Here is an 18,438-nt window from a genome sequence, read left to right as displayed (position 1 = left end):
ATATTGATTGCATGTGCATAATTGCCTATTAGATTGTGTGTCTGTCTTGCCAGCTAGCCCAGCTGGTCACTTTAAATGTAATGCCTAAACAAGGAAGCGCTACTGGTGTACCTGCAGCATTCTTACTACAGGTATTAACAGTAATAAAACCACACACACAAACATTTTAAAACATAGGTATATATTCCACTGTATAATGCGTACAGTATTCTTTGTTTAAATAATTACACAATCTGAGGTGCTGTAATCTACTAGAATAATTTACAAAACTGTGAAAATACGGTTTGTCCACCCCTTAAACTGTGAAAACTCAAGTTATCTTTTAAGCTCGTCACAAAAGGCTCCATCCCTCCCAGCTTCTAAACAGTGAAGTGATGTTTACATAAAAAAGAAAGAAAAGATGGTCACACACAGGAACAAAAAGAACTGATTGCACACGACGTGTAAAAGCCTTCAGAGCCCATTTACAAAGGACCTGCTGCAGACCGGTCCACACAACCGATACAGACCGGTCCACACAACCGATACAGACCGGTCCACACCACCGATACAGACCGGTCCACACCACCGATACAGACCGGTCCACACCACCGATACAGACCGGTCCACACAACCGATACAGACCGGTCCACACCACCGATACAGACCGGTCCACACAACCGATACAGACCAGTCCACAAAACCGATACAGTGCAACAAGCCCCCTGCAGACCGGTCCACACAACCGATACAGACCGGTCCACACCACCAATACAGTGCAACAAGCCCCCTGCAGACCGGTCCACACCACCGATAGTGTGACAGGCCCCCCTGCAGACCGGTCCACACGACCGCTACAGTGCGAAAAGCCCCCTGCAGGCTGTGAAACAGACCGGAGCCGGTCCCCTGAGCACAGGAAGTAAGACTTCACAGTAAGAGAACACACCCGCCCTAAAGCACGTCTGCAGAGCGAGGAGGACCGAGATCGACCGTGAAGCACATTAAGGGGGGCCTCCCTCCAGTGAACACACTACACAAGGAGGAAGAGTCATCACCAGCAGAGCGAGCGGTGTCATCAGGGTGTGCTCGTAACGCACACACACGCACACACGCACACGCGCACACGCGCACACACACACACACACACAGCCTCAGGCTCTGAGGCCTTCACAGGCTCCTATACAACCTCTCTCTCTCACACACGCACACACACACATCTGGGTCTTGACAGTTTCTGCAGACTACGCTGGACACGGGCACAGTTTCACTGGCTGCCCTTGGCCCTGGAGGACACTCATGACTAAACTCCAGCTTCAGCGTACACACATACAGTGGCATACACGCCCAAATCATTCACGCCCCCTCATTGCTGTCTCTCCCCAGAAATACTTTAACAGTATACATGCTGGCAGAAAATAGGAAACATTCCTTGTAATGCAGCCAAGTCCCAAACAATGTTCAATGAATGTCACTAAACCATAACATACAATAATGTGTATGAAAGAATACTGTTCTGAAAATTACTGCCAATAGATGATTAATTTAAAGCACAGTAATCTGCAGGATTTTAACTCTTGTCTGTCATTAAATGACAACACACTTCCCACCATGATGTCCCTAATCTAGGAGTCATTTCATTACCTTCCCTCTGAACTCAAACACATGCACACGCACACACGCAGTCCAGTGCCATTGCACTATAAACACAGTCTCACACACTCAAGTCCCACCCCTAAGGGAAATGGAATATAGTGAAAATATACTGAAATAAAACATTAACATATTGCAACACTGCATAATATAAGGGCAAATATACAAAAATATTGCCGCCATCAGATACCGCAGTATATATAATATTTAAAATACACTGCTGTGAAACATATTTAAGTTTTGTGCGCATTTACAATATATTCCATTTTGTTTTTGAGGGACTGTGAGGGTTAAATCTAACCAGGGCCATCCAAAGAGCTAAACACTCCACATCCACAACGAACAGAAAGGAATATGAATGGGGAGAAAAGTATACAATTAAAAAAAATAACAGGAAAGAAAGTTGATTGGCTGGAAAAGAATGCTTCCCTCAGGAGGTTCCATAGAGTGACTCACTTCAGCAGAATTAAGACCCAGAATCTGATTGGTCGGTTTAATCCCCCCCCCCCATTTAAAAGGGCCTCCACTGGAGAAACCCACAGACAGTCCAGTGATTGTTTTCTCATTTTTAAACTCTTTAAATAGTATCTATGTATATAACAGTATGTACAGGGCTGTAATATGGGGGGAGAGGGCAGGCGGGCAGCAGCTCACCTCTGTACAGTCAGACAGACACGTTACAGCAGGACAGACAGACACACCTCCCTCCTGCGACATACGCGCACGCCTCTCTCTCTCTCCATCTCCCTCGCACACACACACACACAAGTGCACATGCACACACGTGCACCGCAGACAGCAGTTGAGTGAAAGCAGTGCATCCTGGGACAGTGTCCAGGGGAGACAAGCAGAGCTGCAACTCGAAAGAGGGGGAGAGAGAGAGAGGGAGTAAAGGAGGTGGAGAGAGAAAGAGAGAAATGTTGCAGTCTGGTGAAAGATGAAGAGGAGAATAGAAATCTCGTCACATGAGGACAAAAGGAGGATGTGACCTCATGTTCATGTCACGCCCACGCCTGTATCACACCCGGGCTAGCCGAACCACCGGCCCCCCTCCCGCAAGTCCGGGGGGAGGGGGGGGAGAGCATAAGACCCTCGCACCCGGTTCTGGGCCACGCCCCTGTGGTCCGGGGGCGGGTCAGGGCCAGGCGGGGCCAGGCGAACGGGCCGGGAGGCGGGGTCATGTGACGTTGACCTCTAGCACGTGATGGTCCGTGCTGGGCAGCACCAGCACCTGCTGTCCCTGGCTGCAGCAGAACACCTGTCCCGCTCCAAAAGGCTCCAGGCGGGGCATGGGGAGGCCCCGCTGCGGCTCAGCGCCCCCTAGGGACTGCACGCTGCCCCTGCTCCGAATACTGCCCGTCTCTGCCTGCTCATCCAGCAGAGAGATGTTATCATTCTCTATGCAGCCGTCTGTGAGTTTGGGAGGAGAGAGACAGGACACAGGACGTTTGGTGATGTAATGTGTCTATAATAGAGACACTAATAAAGACAGTAACAAAACTCAGAGACAATAATACAGCTCTAATACACAATAATGACTGTAATAGACAGCAATATGACCATAAGATACAGTCATAGCAATATTGTAATAAAATTATAACAGAGACTAAAATAGGGACATATGATTACAATAACACTGACAGAAACAGTAATAGGACTGTAATAGAAACAGAAATAGTAAGACCATAACAAAGACAGTAAGGTTGCTAAAACATGTAGTGTATGGCTGCATGTGAAATTGACTTAACAGAGTTGCACATTCATGTTTGTTTGACGACAACATGGCCAGGAAGAGTGTGTGCAGAGACTGAAAGGGTGTTGAAAGAGAGAGAGGTGGGTTGGAGCAGACAAGCAGGTGAGGGTCTCACCGGTCTCAGTTTGGATAGCGGGTACAGCGTAGTGGGGCAGGTATTTAAAGAGCTTGATTTTGGGGGAGGGCAGGTTCCCAGCGAACAGAGGCATCACCTCCATCTGCACCTTGTGTGTGGCGCTCGCAGCCACGGGCATGGAGACCAGGCCAGAACTCTTACCACACACCGCCCAGTTACTGCTGTTATCTACAACTGCAGAGAGAACACATGGTTACACACACACACACACACATGCCCACACGCATGCACACACACACACACGCGCGCGCGGACATATGCACACATGCATGCGCATGCACACACACCAACACACATGCACACACACACAGACATATGCACACACACACAGACGCACAGACATATGCACACACACACACAGACATATGCACACACAGACATATGCGCACACACACACACACACACACACACACGTCTCACCTTCATACATGAGCTTGGTGGTGCAGAGCCCGTCGCTCTCTGTCAGAGTCCCATCCTCCCGCTCGGCCTCACTCAGTTCTGCCAGCCTGGTAATACACACCTCCAGCCTACAGAGGGCGCCAGTGTGGCACTGCTCCTCTCCAGGCGAGGGCGTGATCTCTGCTCTTACACTGTACAGCGTCTGAGTGAGAGGGAAGGCCAGACACTATAACCAGAGCCTTAGACTCAGCGACACACAGCTCCTGCGTTCCCTCTGTATTCTGCTCCTTGACTACAGACAGCAGTACTCACTGAAATGCTCTCCAGCTGGAAATCGTAGCGGTACGGCGTGGGGGTGGAGTCTCCCTCCACATCTGGGGAGAAGCTGACGGAGAACGCGCACTGCAGGCAGGGCGGTGGCTCGCTGGCCCAAACCATCTCCCACAGACAGTACAGAGACTGCCCGCTGTACAGCACCTACAGACACACACACACACACACATATTACACATCTTCCACAGACAGTACAGAGACTGCCCACTGTACAGCACCTACAGACACACACACATTACACACACACACATCATATTACACATCTCACACAGACAGTACAGAGACTGCCCGCTGTACAGCACCTACAGACACACACACACACACATATTACACATCTTCCACAGACAGTACAGAGACTGCCCGCTGTACAGCACCTACAGACACACACACACACACATATTACACATCTTCCACAGACAGTACAGAGACTGCCCACTGTACAGCAGCTACAGACACACACACACACACACACATATTACACATCTCACACAGACAGTACAGAGACTGCCCGCTGTACAGCACCTACAGACACACACACACACACATATTACACATCTCACACAGACAGTACAGAGACTGCCCGCTGTACAGCAGCTACAGACACACACACACACACACACACACACACATATTACACATCTTCCACAGACAGTACAGAGACTGCCCACTGTACAGCAGCTACAGACACACACACACACACACACACATCATATTACACATCTCACACAGACAGTACAGAGACTGCCCACTGTACAGCAGCTACAGACACACACACACATCACACACATCATATTACACATCTCACACAGACAGTACAGGGACTGCCCGCTGGACAGCACCTACAGACACAAATATCATATCACACATCACACCCTGCTGAAAGAATCCTAATGTAATTACAGTAGAACCTCTACTATCCGACACTCTACCTTTTGGTTTGTTTTTTGGTGTGTTCATTTTTCACTTTCTTCCCCTATCCAAAGTGAACAGCCCTCCACGAACCTCTCCCAGAGGTTTGTGTGAGGGAATAATTCATTATATGTAATTAAAATGAAAAAAAAATTTAACAAACAAAAAAAGAAAATACACGCAGGCGTGCAAATGTCCAGATTGGGTGCATGAAGGGTGTGCAAGGGTGCGTAAGGTGTGTCTTTACCTTCTTTGTTTTACTGTTCAGAGACCGGAGTTCAAGTTTGGCCACTTGGTGGCGCTCTTCCAGTTTCTCCTCCAGCAAGTGGAAGTTCATCTCAGAAACATTCTGCACACACACCTGGATGTACTTCCTGTGAAAGGGGTCAGGGAACACAGCTCAAAGGTCACAGAACTACCTTGAGACAAAAAATAGTGTGGCTAATTGCATTTACCAAATACCTAAATGTAAATGTAAAAAGCCAACACTAATCTGTGTAGTAAAATATTTGCTAGTCATTACTCCACTATTACAGTATGTTATTTTATAGCTATTTTATACTGCTATGAGAGGCACTTAACTGGTCTACATTCTTGAGGCTACCAGTTAGTATGGGTTATTTAGCTACGTTAACAGCTTGGTTTTTAATAAAGAAAAATAATCGGTTTGAGAGTGATGACTGGATTAAGGGAAGGGTTTCAGCCTGTGGTATATTCTGCTTTGCAGCCTGTGGTATATTCTGCTTTGCCGTTGGTAAGGTATAGGAGAGTGGACGTCACCTCTTTCCAGCTGACAGCAGTGAGTGTTTGGCTTTAAAGGGGATGTGGAACGTCAGTGCTACCAGTGTGGAGTAAATTGACCAGGGACAGTCGATGGAAATCTGCAGGAGGAAAGAAAAATCAATGTACATACAAAAATGAAGTACAAATAACACATACACTTCCAAAATTCAAACTACAACCAGACATAACAAATAAGTCAGTTACAATGCAACAGTTGCCAATGACTACAGATGTATGTATGCGTGTGAAGTGCGGTAGTGTGTGTGTGTGTGGGTTGTGATTAGTATAGCATGTTCACGTCGTCTGAGAGCAAACCTTCTGATCAATGGTTGCCATGCCAGCGCTGGTGTGGTTACCACTCTTGGTTCGGAGGTGGAGTTGGCCATTGGTGAGCCTCTCGTTCTCTGGCCGGGGCGGGGCCGAGGGGATGTGGCACAGAACCTCCAGCTGGAACTCCAGGGTGTGGTATGGAGGGGTGGGGGGCAGGGACATGCTGGTCACCTTCTCAGAGGACTGGATCGACAGAACACTCTCACCCACAGGGTCTACAGCAGACAGAGAGAGAGAGAGAGAGAGAGAATGGCATAAGAGAATGAGAGCATTAGATTCCTGGCAAAAGGCAGACAGAAGACACAAGTAAAACTTCACCACTTAAGGATGAATTGCTGATGACTTACAGCAAAAACTGCAGTCCAGAGGGGACTTGCAGGAGTGCAGAGCTGGATTTTGAGTGGAAGAGATCCCAGGAGAAGAACAATCTCCTGAATTTCAGGCTACAGTGCCAAGTACATTTCTGAGGGAAACTACAGGAGTCAGTGGTTCTATGTACCAGTGCACTGAGAAGGTCTGCACTTCCAGGGCTTGACCCCTGAACGATTCCTCAGGTGCTAGGCTGACCTCTAGCGCTGGAGTCAGAGTGACCATCAAATGACTTCAGTGACCTTACCATGACATCATTGTGACCTTAGCGTGCCCTCTGAACTGAAGTCAGTGACCTCCAAATGGCCTCGGGGTGACCTCAGAGTGACCCGTGGAACTGACCTCCAGAGCTGGAGAAGATGTGGGCGGGGCAGGAAGAGGAGTGCAGGATGGGCATGGTGTCCGTGTTGCTCAGCTGCAGGGCGTCGCCCTTCTTGATGCTGTAGTGACCCGTAACGATGGTGAACTTCACCTTCTGTGGGAGACCTGCCAACAGGTTATCTGAGAAAACAAAAAAGAGGTGGGGTTTAGGTTACATTTGTAGGCTGGCCTACCCACATCACAGCAGCAGCTACCTGTATCTGCTGCTCAATCTCTGATTCACAACCAGCAGGGGAAACGCACAGAGCAGACACAGACCACAGAGGAGCAGCAGGAACGAGAGGCAAGAGGCAGAGCAGGAGACAGAGAGCAGAGAGCAGAAGACAGAGAGGCAGAGCAGAACAGAGAGGCAGAGAGGCAGAGAGCGAGAGGCAAGAGGCAGAGAGAGAGACAAGACGAGAGGCGAGAGGCAGAGGACAGGAGAGCGCGCAGAGGCAACAGGCACTGCGAGGGGCTGGATGGTGAGCTGGGGCTCCTGAGAGTACACCTCGTACTGCACAATGGGGTAGATATGGGGCAGGACGAACTGCACCCGTCCCACTGTGGCACACAGCTGCCTCAAAGTGTAGGTACCCGGCTCTCCACTCTGCAGGAACAGACAGACAGAAACCAAAAAAATGTTTTTATAAAGAAATAAATCATAGTAATAATAAAATTACAGGTGCCCACGGTGTATTGGAATCATAATTTACATTCAGAAAAGAGTGCATATAAGTAATATAAAGATCCTTAAGCATTCCAAAATTCCTTACGGGCGCAGTAAAAAGGATGCTGTTGTTGCCGGGCAACAGCGTGACATCGTCAGTCTTCAGAAGCTGGGCGCCTTCCTCCATGGAGACAGGGCCGGAGCTGGAGTTGGGCGTGTCCAGGGAGGCGGAGCTGTCCTGCCTGCGCAGCAGCAGGTGCACGTTCTTGCAGACCACGCCCGTCGAGTTGAGGGCGCCGTCGGAGGGGCTGCGGTCCTGCATCTCGTGCAGCTCCAGGGGCTGGGCCGAGGGCCGAGGAAGGGCCCCACACCAGCTCTCCCCTCCCCTGGGGAACAACACCGTCCCGCTGGGGCCGTCCTGCCCCGCCCCCGCCCCCGGGCCGGCCCGCGGCCTGCCAGCCCCGCCCCCCGCCCCGGAGGCCCGCCCCCGGGCTCCGCCCTTCTCCAGGCTGAAGTGCACGCTGGCGGCCAGCTGCTCCAGCCGCACGGCGACGGGCATCAGGCTGCGCAGACGCAGCTCCAGCTGCAGGGCCGCGCCCACATGAACCACCGCCGCAGCTGGCCGGAACTGCAGCTGCTGCAGCTGCGCGAACGCGCTCATGGTCAGGACCACCTTCTGCACTGCAGGGGGCACAGGGGGCACAGGACAGAGTCAGAGGGCACAGCACAGCTGCACAAAACCCCCAAATGTGAGGAGCCATTACATGTTCACGTGTGTGAACCAGTGATTACATTTTTCGGTAGTGCTGACTTTTTTGATTGATTCAAATAAAGCTCATGACAGTTTATTCATTATTGGGTGAATGAAACCTCACTCATACATGGCTACAGAAAAGCACAGTGCACATACTCTCTGCAATATAAGGTTCCCTGGTTTCCTATAGCCCTGTGATCCGTGACTTTATTGCCTAAAAGCCTGCATAAATACCCATCTCAAGACAGGCATCTCAAACTGCAGTCTTGGAGGGTTTTCAGTGAGTTTCAGAACTTCAGTGCTTATTCATAGACAGGCGGCCATGGAATCCACAAACCTTGGCCTGTTCTCCTGATCAAACATTCTTATATTCTCACCTTATTAAAACAGCACAGGGAGGCAACCGCGTATACTACCAGGACAGACCTTTCCTAAAACTTCTTCAGAAGTCATTAAACCCCAGTCCCACAGCCAATGACACTCTCCCTACAATCATTGACCCCAGGTTCACCTCCTACAACCAGTATCTCCTTTCCTACAGCCCAAGTGACCCTGTTTCCCAGCGGCCCGACGCCGTGCCTCACCCTGGTTGTCGGGGGCGTGGCTGGCGAAGGTGAGGATCTCTTGGCAGAAGTGTTTCCTCTCCTCGTCCGGCAGGTGCTCGTCACCCGCCAGCAGGGCGCTCGTCTGCAGGTACCTGACACGGTCGTCAAGGGAACAGACTGCACCACCCCTCACGAGCACACACCTAACCTACGCACGTGCACCCGCATCATTCCATTATGCACTTCAATCTGGAGCGTGTCTGGATGCTCTGTTTCTTACATAAGAATTAGTTAGTGAAATATGAGGTGTTTCCACAGTGACAGGGGAAGATGAGGAGTTTCCACAGTGACAGTCAAAGGCAAGGTGTTTCTGCTGTGACAGTTAGTGAAGGATACTCCTCGGTGCGGCTGAGCTGCTTCTGGCACTCTGCGATCTGCTTCCGGGTGTGAGTGACAGGCAGGGCCCAGCCCTCTGATACATAGGAGAACAGGGAGTCCTGCAGGAAGGCCTCAGCACGCTGGGGATCTCCCTTTCTCCTGCACACACACACAGAAATCATATACAGAGCACAAACAAACATACACACATAGTCATGGGGGGGGGGGTCTATGGCTGCCGCTTCACTGGAACTCTTACATGTAGAACTCTGCCAGGCTCTTGCCCAGCAGACGCGCCGACCGCATCCGGCCTATGGCTCTGTACATCTCCATCGCTGAATGGGAGAGCTCCTGATGAACAGGGAAGGGAGAGGGACAGAGAACATTAGCTTCGAAGTCAGGCAGGGTCAGAGCATTATCACTAACTGGCAGCTGAAAGGGTCAATGGGAAGTCAGCAGCCATACAATATTCAGAATTTTTTTTTTAAACCAAAAGGTGGACATAATCCTCATAAAAGCAAAAAGGAAACCTAACCAAACCACAGTTAAAATGCCTGACCAATTGAAAAGGGAGGTTTGCGCCCCTCTAGTGATGGCAGGGCAGGTCAGACAGGCCTGTGGGTGCCAGGCCCAAAACGAGAACAAAACTGCGTTTCACTTAAGAATCCTCATGTCCATGAATGAGAAGTGACTTCAACAACCCAAGTAAATATCACATCTAGTCCTATAAAGACTTCAGCGCCGGTTAGCTAAGTTTCCATCTAACTCAACTGCCCTTCTGAGAAGCTCTTCAGCAATGCAGATCAAAGCATTTTTATCTTAGAGTCTGGCTCTACAGCCATTCCAGGACCACTCTAAAAGCTTCTAGTTCTAAAGTGGCCAGCGCACACACAAGGCGCTAAAATTAGTATACGTGTTTAAGGGGTATGGTGATGTGCCAGACCTGGGTAAGTCTTTGAAATACTTAAATTGAGTTTACCCAGGTCAGTAAAATATGCACACACTTAAAGATGATGATGATGTGGTACACATGTTTAAAGGTGATGATGATGTGGTAAACAAGCTTAAAGGAGATAATGATGTGGTACACGGCTAGTGAATGTCCTGCTAACAGGGGGCATTGTGAAGAGTTCACGGCTGTTGTTAAATACTTAATCAGTTGCATACAGTGTGAGTATAGTATAACCCATCACCTTAGTATGGCAGACACTTAGCACTCACCAGATAGTGCTTTTCAAAAGCTTCCACAGAAGATAAGGCTTCTTTCAATTTTTTGTAGGGGCTCTGCAGACTGCTGGCTGCAAAACAACAAAGAAACAGAGGTGGGACTGTACCCAAGGGTCTCTCTCTCCTGTGGTTCTATGACAGGTCTCTCTCTCTCCTGTGGTTCTATGACAGGTCTCCCTCTCCTGTTGTTCTATGACAGGTCTCTCTCTTGTGGTTCGATGACAGGTCTCTCTCTCCTGTTGTTCTATGACAGGTCTCGCTTATGACAGGTCTCTCTCCTGTGGTTCTATGACAGGTCTCTCTCTCCTGTTGTTCTATGACAGGTCTCTCTTATGACAGGTCTCTCCCTCTCCTGTTGTTCTATGACAGGTCTTCCTCTCCTGTTGTTCTATGACAGGTCTCGCTTATGACAGGTCTCTCTCTCCTGTTGTTCTATGACAGGTCTCTCGCTCCTGCTCTACCTGTTTCGGGCCTTTCTGTGCCCAGTCCAGCCAGCAGGTCCACAGTTCTGTTGAGGTCCTCAGAGTTCGGCCCGTTTGTCGACACCAGACCACACAAGGAGCCCAGAGACTTCAGCTGTGAGGGGGAGAGGAGAGATGTGCGCACTCATAAACACTGACTATGAGAGTAATGCTACAGTGCGGTAGTAGAGTTGCAGTACAGTACCTTCTCTGTGGCGTAGGCCCACAGGCCCACGGTGTGTGTGCAGTTGGCTTCCAGCTGTGCTTGTTCGCAGCACCCCTCGATTCTCTGCAGCACCTCCAGGCAGCTGAGGAAAACCCAGCAGTCTAGCGCCCCCTGCAGCACAGACACCTGAAACAACACAGTGCTCACGATTTAACCTGACTCAGACAGGGCTCAGAGAGGAAAGCGGGGAGTGCGGGTGTCAGGAGCGTGTGTGGGCGTGGCGTGGCGGGGTCCGCACCTCCAGCAGGCGCAGCTCCTGCACGCAGTTGTGCAGCAGCTCCAGGGCGCGCTGCGTCACCTCCCAGGGCCTCTGCAGGAAGATGAGCAGCGTGCACTGGCGGGAGAACAGGTAGCTGCGCAGATCCAGCAGGCTGGCCTGCCCCCTCTGGATCTGCTCCCTCTTCTCCATGTCTATGGGCCTGCGCAGCACCAGCCCGTTCCAGCCGCACACCGGCGCGCAGAACGAGCCCAGCCAGTTAGCCCCGTCTGCGCAGACACAAACCCAACCGGGGACATGGGCCAATCAGACTACAATCCTCAGTTACCCTGCAGGTGCTGCAATCTTGAACACTGCGCTCAGCTTCCATCTGGCAGCATTGTGACATCATCACTGAAGCAATACGACCGCTCAGCAACATTCTGCAATTTGTTGCTCCATCACACGTCTACATTCAATGCTGTCAGGAAATACTGTCAATCAATAATTTATCACTTCAGTGCTTATTCAGAGTGACTAGAAGAACGGTAAATCCTTAAGAACAGTTCCAGGTCTAGAAAAGGATTCATTCAGAGCGCCTTACCTCCGACCCCAAAGTTGAGTACATACTGAGTGAAGAGAGCGTCCAGCTCATCGTACTGAACCAGAGCGTCTTCAAACTGCTGCAGCATCTCAAACACGAACGCCAGCTCCTCCTGCAGAGGGAACAGAGAAATATTACATACATACACACACACAGACATATAAAAAATAAATCACACATACAAATTACTTCACACACACACAATACCTGAACAGAAAAACACCACACTCAGAGTCTGCACATATACATACAAAAGGTGCGCATACACAAATATACAAATTATTTGTTTTCAGATTTAGCAAAAAGAATATTGTTCAAATACGTTGATATAAAAGTTAACATATTTCTTATATATTGCAGTATATTAAATTCCCTCCATTTTCAAGAGGAGAGATGTGGGCACCAAGAGAACTGAAGGCTCCACAGCCCATGAGACACGGGCAGTCACAGAAATAAGCACAGGTGTGGTGAAGGCACGGTATTTGCTCGGTGTGGGCGTGATGCGGGCGCGGTACGGGCGTGGCCGGCAGGGTGCGGCGCTCCCTCACCTGCACCATGAAGTAGTCGCAGAAGCTCCAGCCGGGCTCGGTGCGCTTCTCCCGCAGCGTGCGCATGTCGTCCTCGAACTTGCCCAGGTTCTTGGTGAAGGACATGAGCAGCAGCGTGCGCAGCTTGGTCAGGAACGCGCTCCAGGACTCCTGCGCCCGGGACGAGTCCTTCAGCGGGTCTGACAGAACCACGCACCTGGAGAGACGCGTCTGGGTCAGAACCGCTGCCGCGCACCACGGGGGGGGGGGAGACGCAGCGGCCCAGAATCACTGCACTGTACCCGCAGATTCAGACCAGCAGGCTAGCGTACCTGTAGCTACACCTACACCTGCAGCATACCTCTGCTAACGTATCAGCCTCTCTGCTAGCATACTGTCAATCTGAATGTGTACCAGTCTCACTGCTTCCATACCTGTATCTCTGCTAGCATACTGGTCTGTAGGCCTTCCTGTCTCCCTGTAAGTATACCTGCTGCTATGCTAGCGTCCCTGCCCTGTTGCTGCGCTAAAGTACCTGTTGCCTGGCTAATGTCTCCATTGCTGTGCTAGCGTCTCAGTCCCCGTGCTGGCGTCTCCGTTGCTGTGCTAGTGCCTCCCTCGCTGGTGCCAAGCTAGCGTCTCAGTCGCTGCATTAGCGTCTCAGTCACAGTTCTAGCATCTCCATCGCTGCGTGAGCTTCCCTGTCGCTACGCTAGCGTCTCCGTCTCAATGCTAGCGTACCTGTCACTCTGTTTGTTGCAGAAGTCGTTGCGGATCTTGTCCATGATGGAGGTGCGGGGCAGGATGTTGGTCTTGTTCTTCTTCTTGCCGTCGTTCTCCACCACGACGATGAGCCAGTCGGCCGAGCCGTGCAGTCGCAGCAGGCCCTGCCAGCGCACCATGTCCTCCTTCACCGAGGACTTGTACACTTCAGTGTCCTGGGAACAGGCCAGACAACCGGCACACTATAGCACTGCTGCTAAACACTTACACAACACAATATCCTCACTCTATAACACAGAGGCCACAACGTCAGACATGACTGATCTGGGTCAGCCACAGCACCACCCTCAACACTATTTACAATTCCTACTACAAAAATGGCAACTAATTCTAAAATAAACTTGCACATTTTATGAAATTTTCTTGAAACTGGTCACAAGTCAATGACTGCACTGCCTCCATACTGTGTCAGTCACCATCTGCACAACAACATTTAAATAGGGGACTCTCCCCACTCTCACACAAACCACAGCGAACCACAGCACACATACACATGCTGTACTCCGTCCAGTCTATTTCTAGGCCAAGGATACCACGTCTTACAGAGTCTACACAATCACCAGATACTCAGTTCCACCTTCTAACATTGATTAAAGGTAAGTGACAACAGTCAGTCCAGCCTGTGCATTGGAACAGGAAAGCAGCAGACTGCCAGAATAATGCACCGCCACAACAGCAGATTGTTTCCACACTCACAGTGCAGCAGAGCAATTCAGTGGCCATACAGCATACAGTCAATGTTCAAACAGCAGACGGATTCAGATTGATTCAGTACTTACACAGCAGACTGATTCAGTACTCAAACAGCACAGGGATTCAATGATTAGAGAGCAGACTGATTCAGTATTCACACCACAGAGGGATTCAGCGCTAATAGAGCAGACTGATTCAGTACTCACACAGCAGAGATTCAGTGCTTATAGAGCAGACTGATTCAGTAGTCACACAGCAGAGATTCAGTGCTTATAGAGCAGACTGATTCAGTATTCACACAGCAGAGATTCAGCGCTAATAGAGCAGACTGATTCAGTAGTCACACAGCAGAGATTCAGCGCTAATAGAGCAGACTGATTCAGTAGTCACACAGCAGAGATTCAGCACTAATAGAGCAGACTGATTCAGTACTCACACAGCAGAGATTCAGCACTAATAGAGCAGACTGATTCAGTAGTAACACAGCAGAGATTCAGTGCTTATAGAGCAGACTGATTCAGTACTCACACAGCAGAGATTCAGTGCTTATAGAGCAGACTGATTCAGTAGTCACACAGCAGAGATTCAGTGCTTATAGAGCAGACTGATTCAGTACTCACACAGCAGAGATTCAGCACTAATAGAGGAGGCTGTTCTAGTAGTCTCAACTGACAAAGTCTCCAGTAATAGTGCAGACCTGATTCAGTACTCACACCAGAGAGATTCAGCACTAATTAGCAGACTGATTCAGTAGTAACACAGCAGAGATTCAGTGCTTATAGAGCAGACTGATTCAGTACTCACACAGCAGAGATTCAGTGCTTATAGAGCAGACTGATTCAGTACTCACACAGCAGAGATTCAGTGCTTATAGAGCAGACTGATTCAGTACTCACACAGCAGTCGGTCCAGTACATGTGCAGGAACGGGAATGTGAGGAGGGCTCTGTTTCCCTCTTTGGGAAGCAGTTCTTCTTTGAACTGGACAAAGTTGGCCTCCAGGTGAATCATCTTTGGTGCACGCCCATAAGACCTTGTAAAACAGGCGTCAGCACCAGAAGGAGACATTAGCACCAGTCATAGTATTATGCAGGTTAACATTTTGATGGTTTCAATGACAAAGACTGGAATGAGTTTTTAACTTATCAAAGTAATCTAAGACTAGATGTGCGCTTGGAAGTTTGTACGTCATTGCAACTTATTCTGTGCATCTAAACTGTTTCTATATGTAGCTGTCTGCTCAAATTTCCCATAGGAGTGCTAAAGGCTGAACTGAATTTCTCAGGGAAAAACCATGTTCAGAAAAAACACAATTTCTATCAACTTTTTTGTTGATATAAATTGCTCAAGGAGAAAATGCACTACTTGTCTGTATCATCGAAGTAGTAGTTCAGCCTTGGGAATCAAGGCTATTTCATCTTAATTCTAAACTTCTGAGTGTAAGTGTGTTTCACTTCCCAGCATGCTCTGCGGCAGTGACTCACCTCCTCCACTCCATTGGCTCCCTGGGAAGCTGCTGTGCCAGTAAGTTGTACAGGGAGCTGAACAATGTCTGGTCCCCAGCACCTGGGGAGAGGCACACAGTTATGGGGAAAACCACCCTCTTTCACTCTAAATGCACTCATGGTGACCTGCCATCCTCCTGTCACCTCCCTCTACACATAGTGAGTCTGCCCCAATGAGCCTTGTGATAGCAAGGCTGAGAGCTTCAGGATTTAGCTGTCTATGATCACCCCCATCCCACCAGAAACACACACAGTGTATACAGTAACGTTAGAAGAGCACAAGCACAGAAACTAAAACGGACAGAAACACAGTGTAAACAGAGGTTCGCTGTAAAACAAGCCAGTAGCAGGCATACTGTTGTGCAGAAGTGTCACACCGCGAGGGGATATATTAATCATTCCACCCCACCCGTTTCTCACACGCTCACCTCCTTAAGTTTCTTATCCAATCAGGCTTGTATTATCTAATGAATGCATACAAAAATATCCTGGGAACCACAGCTCCCCAGTACAACACAAAGTCAGAGCAAGGGCACACAAGAGGCACAGAACAAGTCCTGCTCCAAAAAATGACAATGCTTCCAGCCATGCACCGGCTCGCAGGCCTAACTCCAGCTCCCAACCGGGGGAAACTGGTGTAAGAGTATGAGGTGGAAGGCCGGAGATGCAGGAGCTGATGGAACGCTAAACACCTTCTCTCACTGTGACACAGGTGCCTTTCTTCATCAAACAAACAGCCAATCATTAACAAGCTTGGTTTCTGAGTGTGGGCAGAAAACCTGCAGCTGGATAATTAGGTCACATCTGGACTACTGTCAATAAAAAATGCATCACGTGTAACAAAATGGGGAAAATAAACTACAGGACAGATCGAACTTTTGTGTTGAAGTGTATGGATGGCACAAAAGAGACTGTCCGGGCTGTTTAAAAAAAGGTACTGGAATTACATTTGGAAGTATTGAGAACTCATTTGTGACATAGAACAGACGTACACGCATAGTTACACCACATGAGAGGTGCAGAAAGTGCTATCGCGACTAAGAAGCTCCTTAGATCAGTGACACACCTTTACGTTATGGTGCAAAAATAAACGCACTCCTAAATCACCAGCTCATTTTCTTGAGTATTTTTATAGTGTCCCTTTTTTCTTACACAACAACATTCACAAACAACAATAACAATTTTAACATGTAAGCTACAGCACAAAACTAAAGTTCATTCCATATCGAGAAGATGTTACAGCACGAATATTGAAAAGCCATGTAACGCCGAATCATGTTGTTATCCACGCCAGACAAACGTCGACACGTAAAAAGTGACGCGAGCTCATTGCAAAAAAGGAAATGCAGTTTCCTTGCTGTGACTAACGTTATCATCTCACGGAATCACCTAGCTTGCTGCTAACGCTCCTAGCTAGTCGGACACCCTTTTACCGATCAAATTAAACCACGACCTGGAGCATCGGTGGATATTCAACACGCACCTGTTAGCACAACATTCTGTCCTTTGCGTACCATTAAATATGCGCTCACTTTATTCAAAACTCACTACCGAGAGTGTAAGGTGTGAAAAACGAGTCGGCATGAAGCATACTGACTTGCTAGGTAACAACTAAAATGGATAGTTAAGATAATCGAAACCTAGCTATCGGTTTTCGATGCCCCCCAGACTTCTGTAAACTGATTGGGTTTTCTACGTACTAATGTTTTCCTTTTAGGTAACAAACAGACAAACGTTAAACTCGCTGTGGTGTTAACAACACCAGGGCCTGGAGTCGTCTGTGTTGCTAACGTTCGTTCATCGGGCGATTGACATTCCTGCCTTAACAGCAGGTTTGAAAATTTGCTACCCGAGGACCCTCGCAGCATCAGATCACCAGTCCGGACATTACTTAGGTTATGTTATTGCGTACATCTGTAGCATAACATACGTTTAGTTCTATTAACGCCGGTGCGGTTACGCTGTGCCCCGTAAACCCCAAACTCTAACGCATTCCTTTGGTGTCAGGAATTGAGGTAGTGCAGCGGTCACCGCATTGCTGGTAGCAGAGCCAAGTGTCAGTCGCGCAAACGATAGCTATCAAGCTAGCTAGCTGACGCGCTGAAACAACTGAAACATATTGCCAAATCTTGCCATAAAACACTCACATGTCACGATCGGCTTGTTTTCCATTGTGTAGATTATTGGCTTCTCCTCCTGGGGCTCCATTGACTCCATGTGTCAGCAAAAGCGCTCCATGTAAACGTTAACCAAATCACTGTTGTTATTACTGAGCCCTAATGTATGCAGTAATGTATCGCCAGGGCCCTTTCCTTTTCCACTTCCTGTATGTCCCTCACAGTGACGACTTCCGGTTTCCCTTTAAAGGGATAGTTCACATGAATGTATAAAAACTTAATGAGAGCTGCACAGTACTGTTGGTTGGTGTTTTTGTGACTGTAAGTATCTGCGTTCTCCCTAGGGAATGATTTGCATTGTTCAGTCACGATATAATTTATAAATGGGATCCATCAAAGCACCTGGACAGAAAACCAATTCATAATGACGTCTTAGACGTTGTCAATAGTGACACAAATAGAGTCAGATGTGTCAAACTCTGCCTCTTATTAATAATGGGTGTTTGCAGGTCCTAAAATGGTAACAAACTACTACAAATAGGCATCACTGTAAAGAGAAAACTTCAAATGCTGTGGCTGGCTTGGACTATGTACGATTAATGAGTTACATTTTTATGCAAGCAGCATTTTGAAATTAATGTATAAACCACAGATTGTCACAAAAAAATAGCATGCCGATCAATCCAGATAATTAATAATCTTGTCATACGGTGATACAATCCTTTAATACAGATTTGGGGGGGGGGGGGGGTGTC

At 48.7% G+C, this 18,438-nt stretch overlaps 1 protein-coding gene across 6 annotated transcripts; it reads right to left on the bottom strand.

The window, feature by feature from the left end:
- Positions 1-164: 164 nt before the first annotated feature.
- LOC135240799 (trafficking protein particle complex subunit 10-like) lies at positions 165-17,902 on the bottom strand. 6 transcript variants are annotated; one of them, XR_010325792.1, is made up of 24 exons: positions 17,714-17,901; positions 15,546-15,627; positions 14,959-15,094; positions 13,328-13,524; positions 12,608-12,803; positions 12,060-12,171; positions 11,498-11,745; positions 11,239-11,385; positions 11,034-11,148; positions 10,567-10,643; positions 9,605-9,696; positions 9,364-9,504; positions 9,007-9,119; positions 7,775-8,349; positions 7,470-7,608; positions 6,984-7,145; positions 6,258-6,487; positions 5,940-6,040; positions 5,407-5,533; positions 4,230-4,394; positions 3,939-4,119; positions 3,498-3,692; positions 1,095-3,039; positions 165-1,064 (listed from the first exon to the last, which is right to left on the bottom strand). XR_010325792.1 is itself a non-coding variant. In XM_064310730.1 (23 exons), the coding sequence occupies exons 1-23, from the start codon at positions 17,781-17,783 to the stop codon at positions 2,807-2,809; spliced, it is 3,834 nt and encodes a 1,277-aa protein (XP_064166800.1). In that variant the 5' UTR covers positions 17,784-17,901; the 3' UTR covers positions 165-2,806. The 6 variants fall into 6 exon arrangements, 4 of the variants coding, with proteins under 4 accessions (XP_064166800.1, XP_064166801.1, XP_064166803.1 ...); XR_010325793.1 differs by having other exon boundaries at positions 1,105-3,039; XM_064310730.1 differs by having other exon boundaries at positions 165-3,039.
- Between the last annotated feature and the right edge of the window lie 536 nt (positions 17,903-18,438).

Source organism: Anguilla rostrata, chromosome 15 (assembly GCF_018555375.3).
Source record: "Anguilla rostrata isolate EN2019 chromosome 15, ASM1855537v3, whole genome shotgun sequence".
Taxonomy (NCBI): domain Eukaryota; kingdom Metazoa; phylum Chordata; class Actinopteri; order Anguilliformes; family Anguillidae; genus Anguilla; species Anguilla rostrata.
This window is presented reverse-complemented; position numbering and strand designations above follow the sequence as displayed.

Bases quoted from the DNA above. Each gene is read 5' to 3' on its own strand.
- LOC135240799 (XM_064310730.1), bottom strand. From the start codon at position 17,783: ATGGAGTCAATGGAGCCCCAGGAGGAGAAGCCAATAATCTACACAATG. The intron at 15,628-17,713 runs GTGAGTGTTTTA...GCCTCTCCCCAG, and splicing joins AAACAAGCCGATCGTGACAT to GTGCTGGGGACCAGACATTG. The intron at 10,644-11,033 runs GTAGAGCAGGAG...GTTGTTTTGCAG, and splicing joins CACAGAAAGGCCCGAAACAG to CCAGCAGTCTGCAGAGCCCC.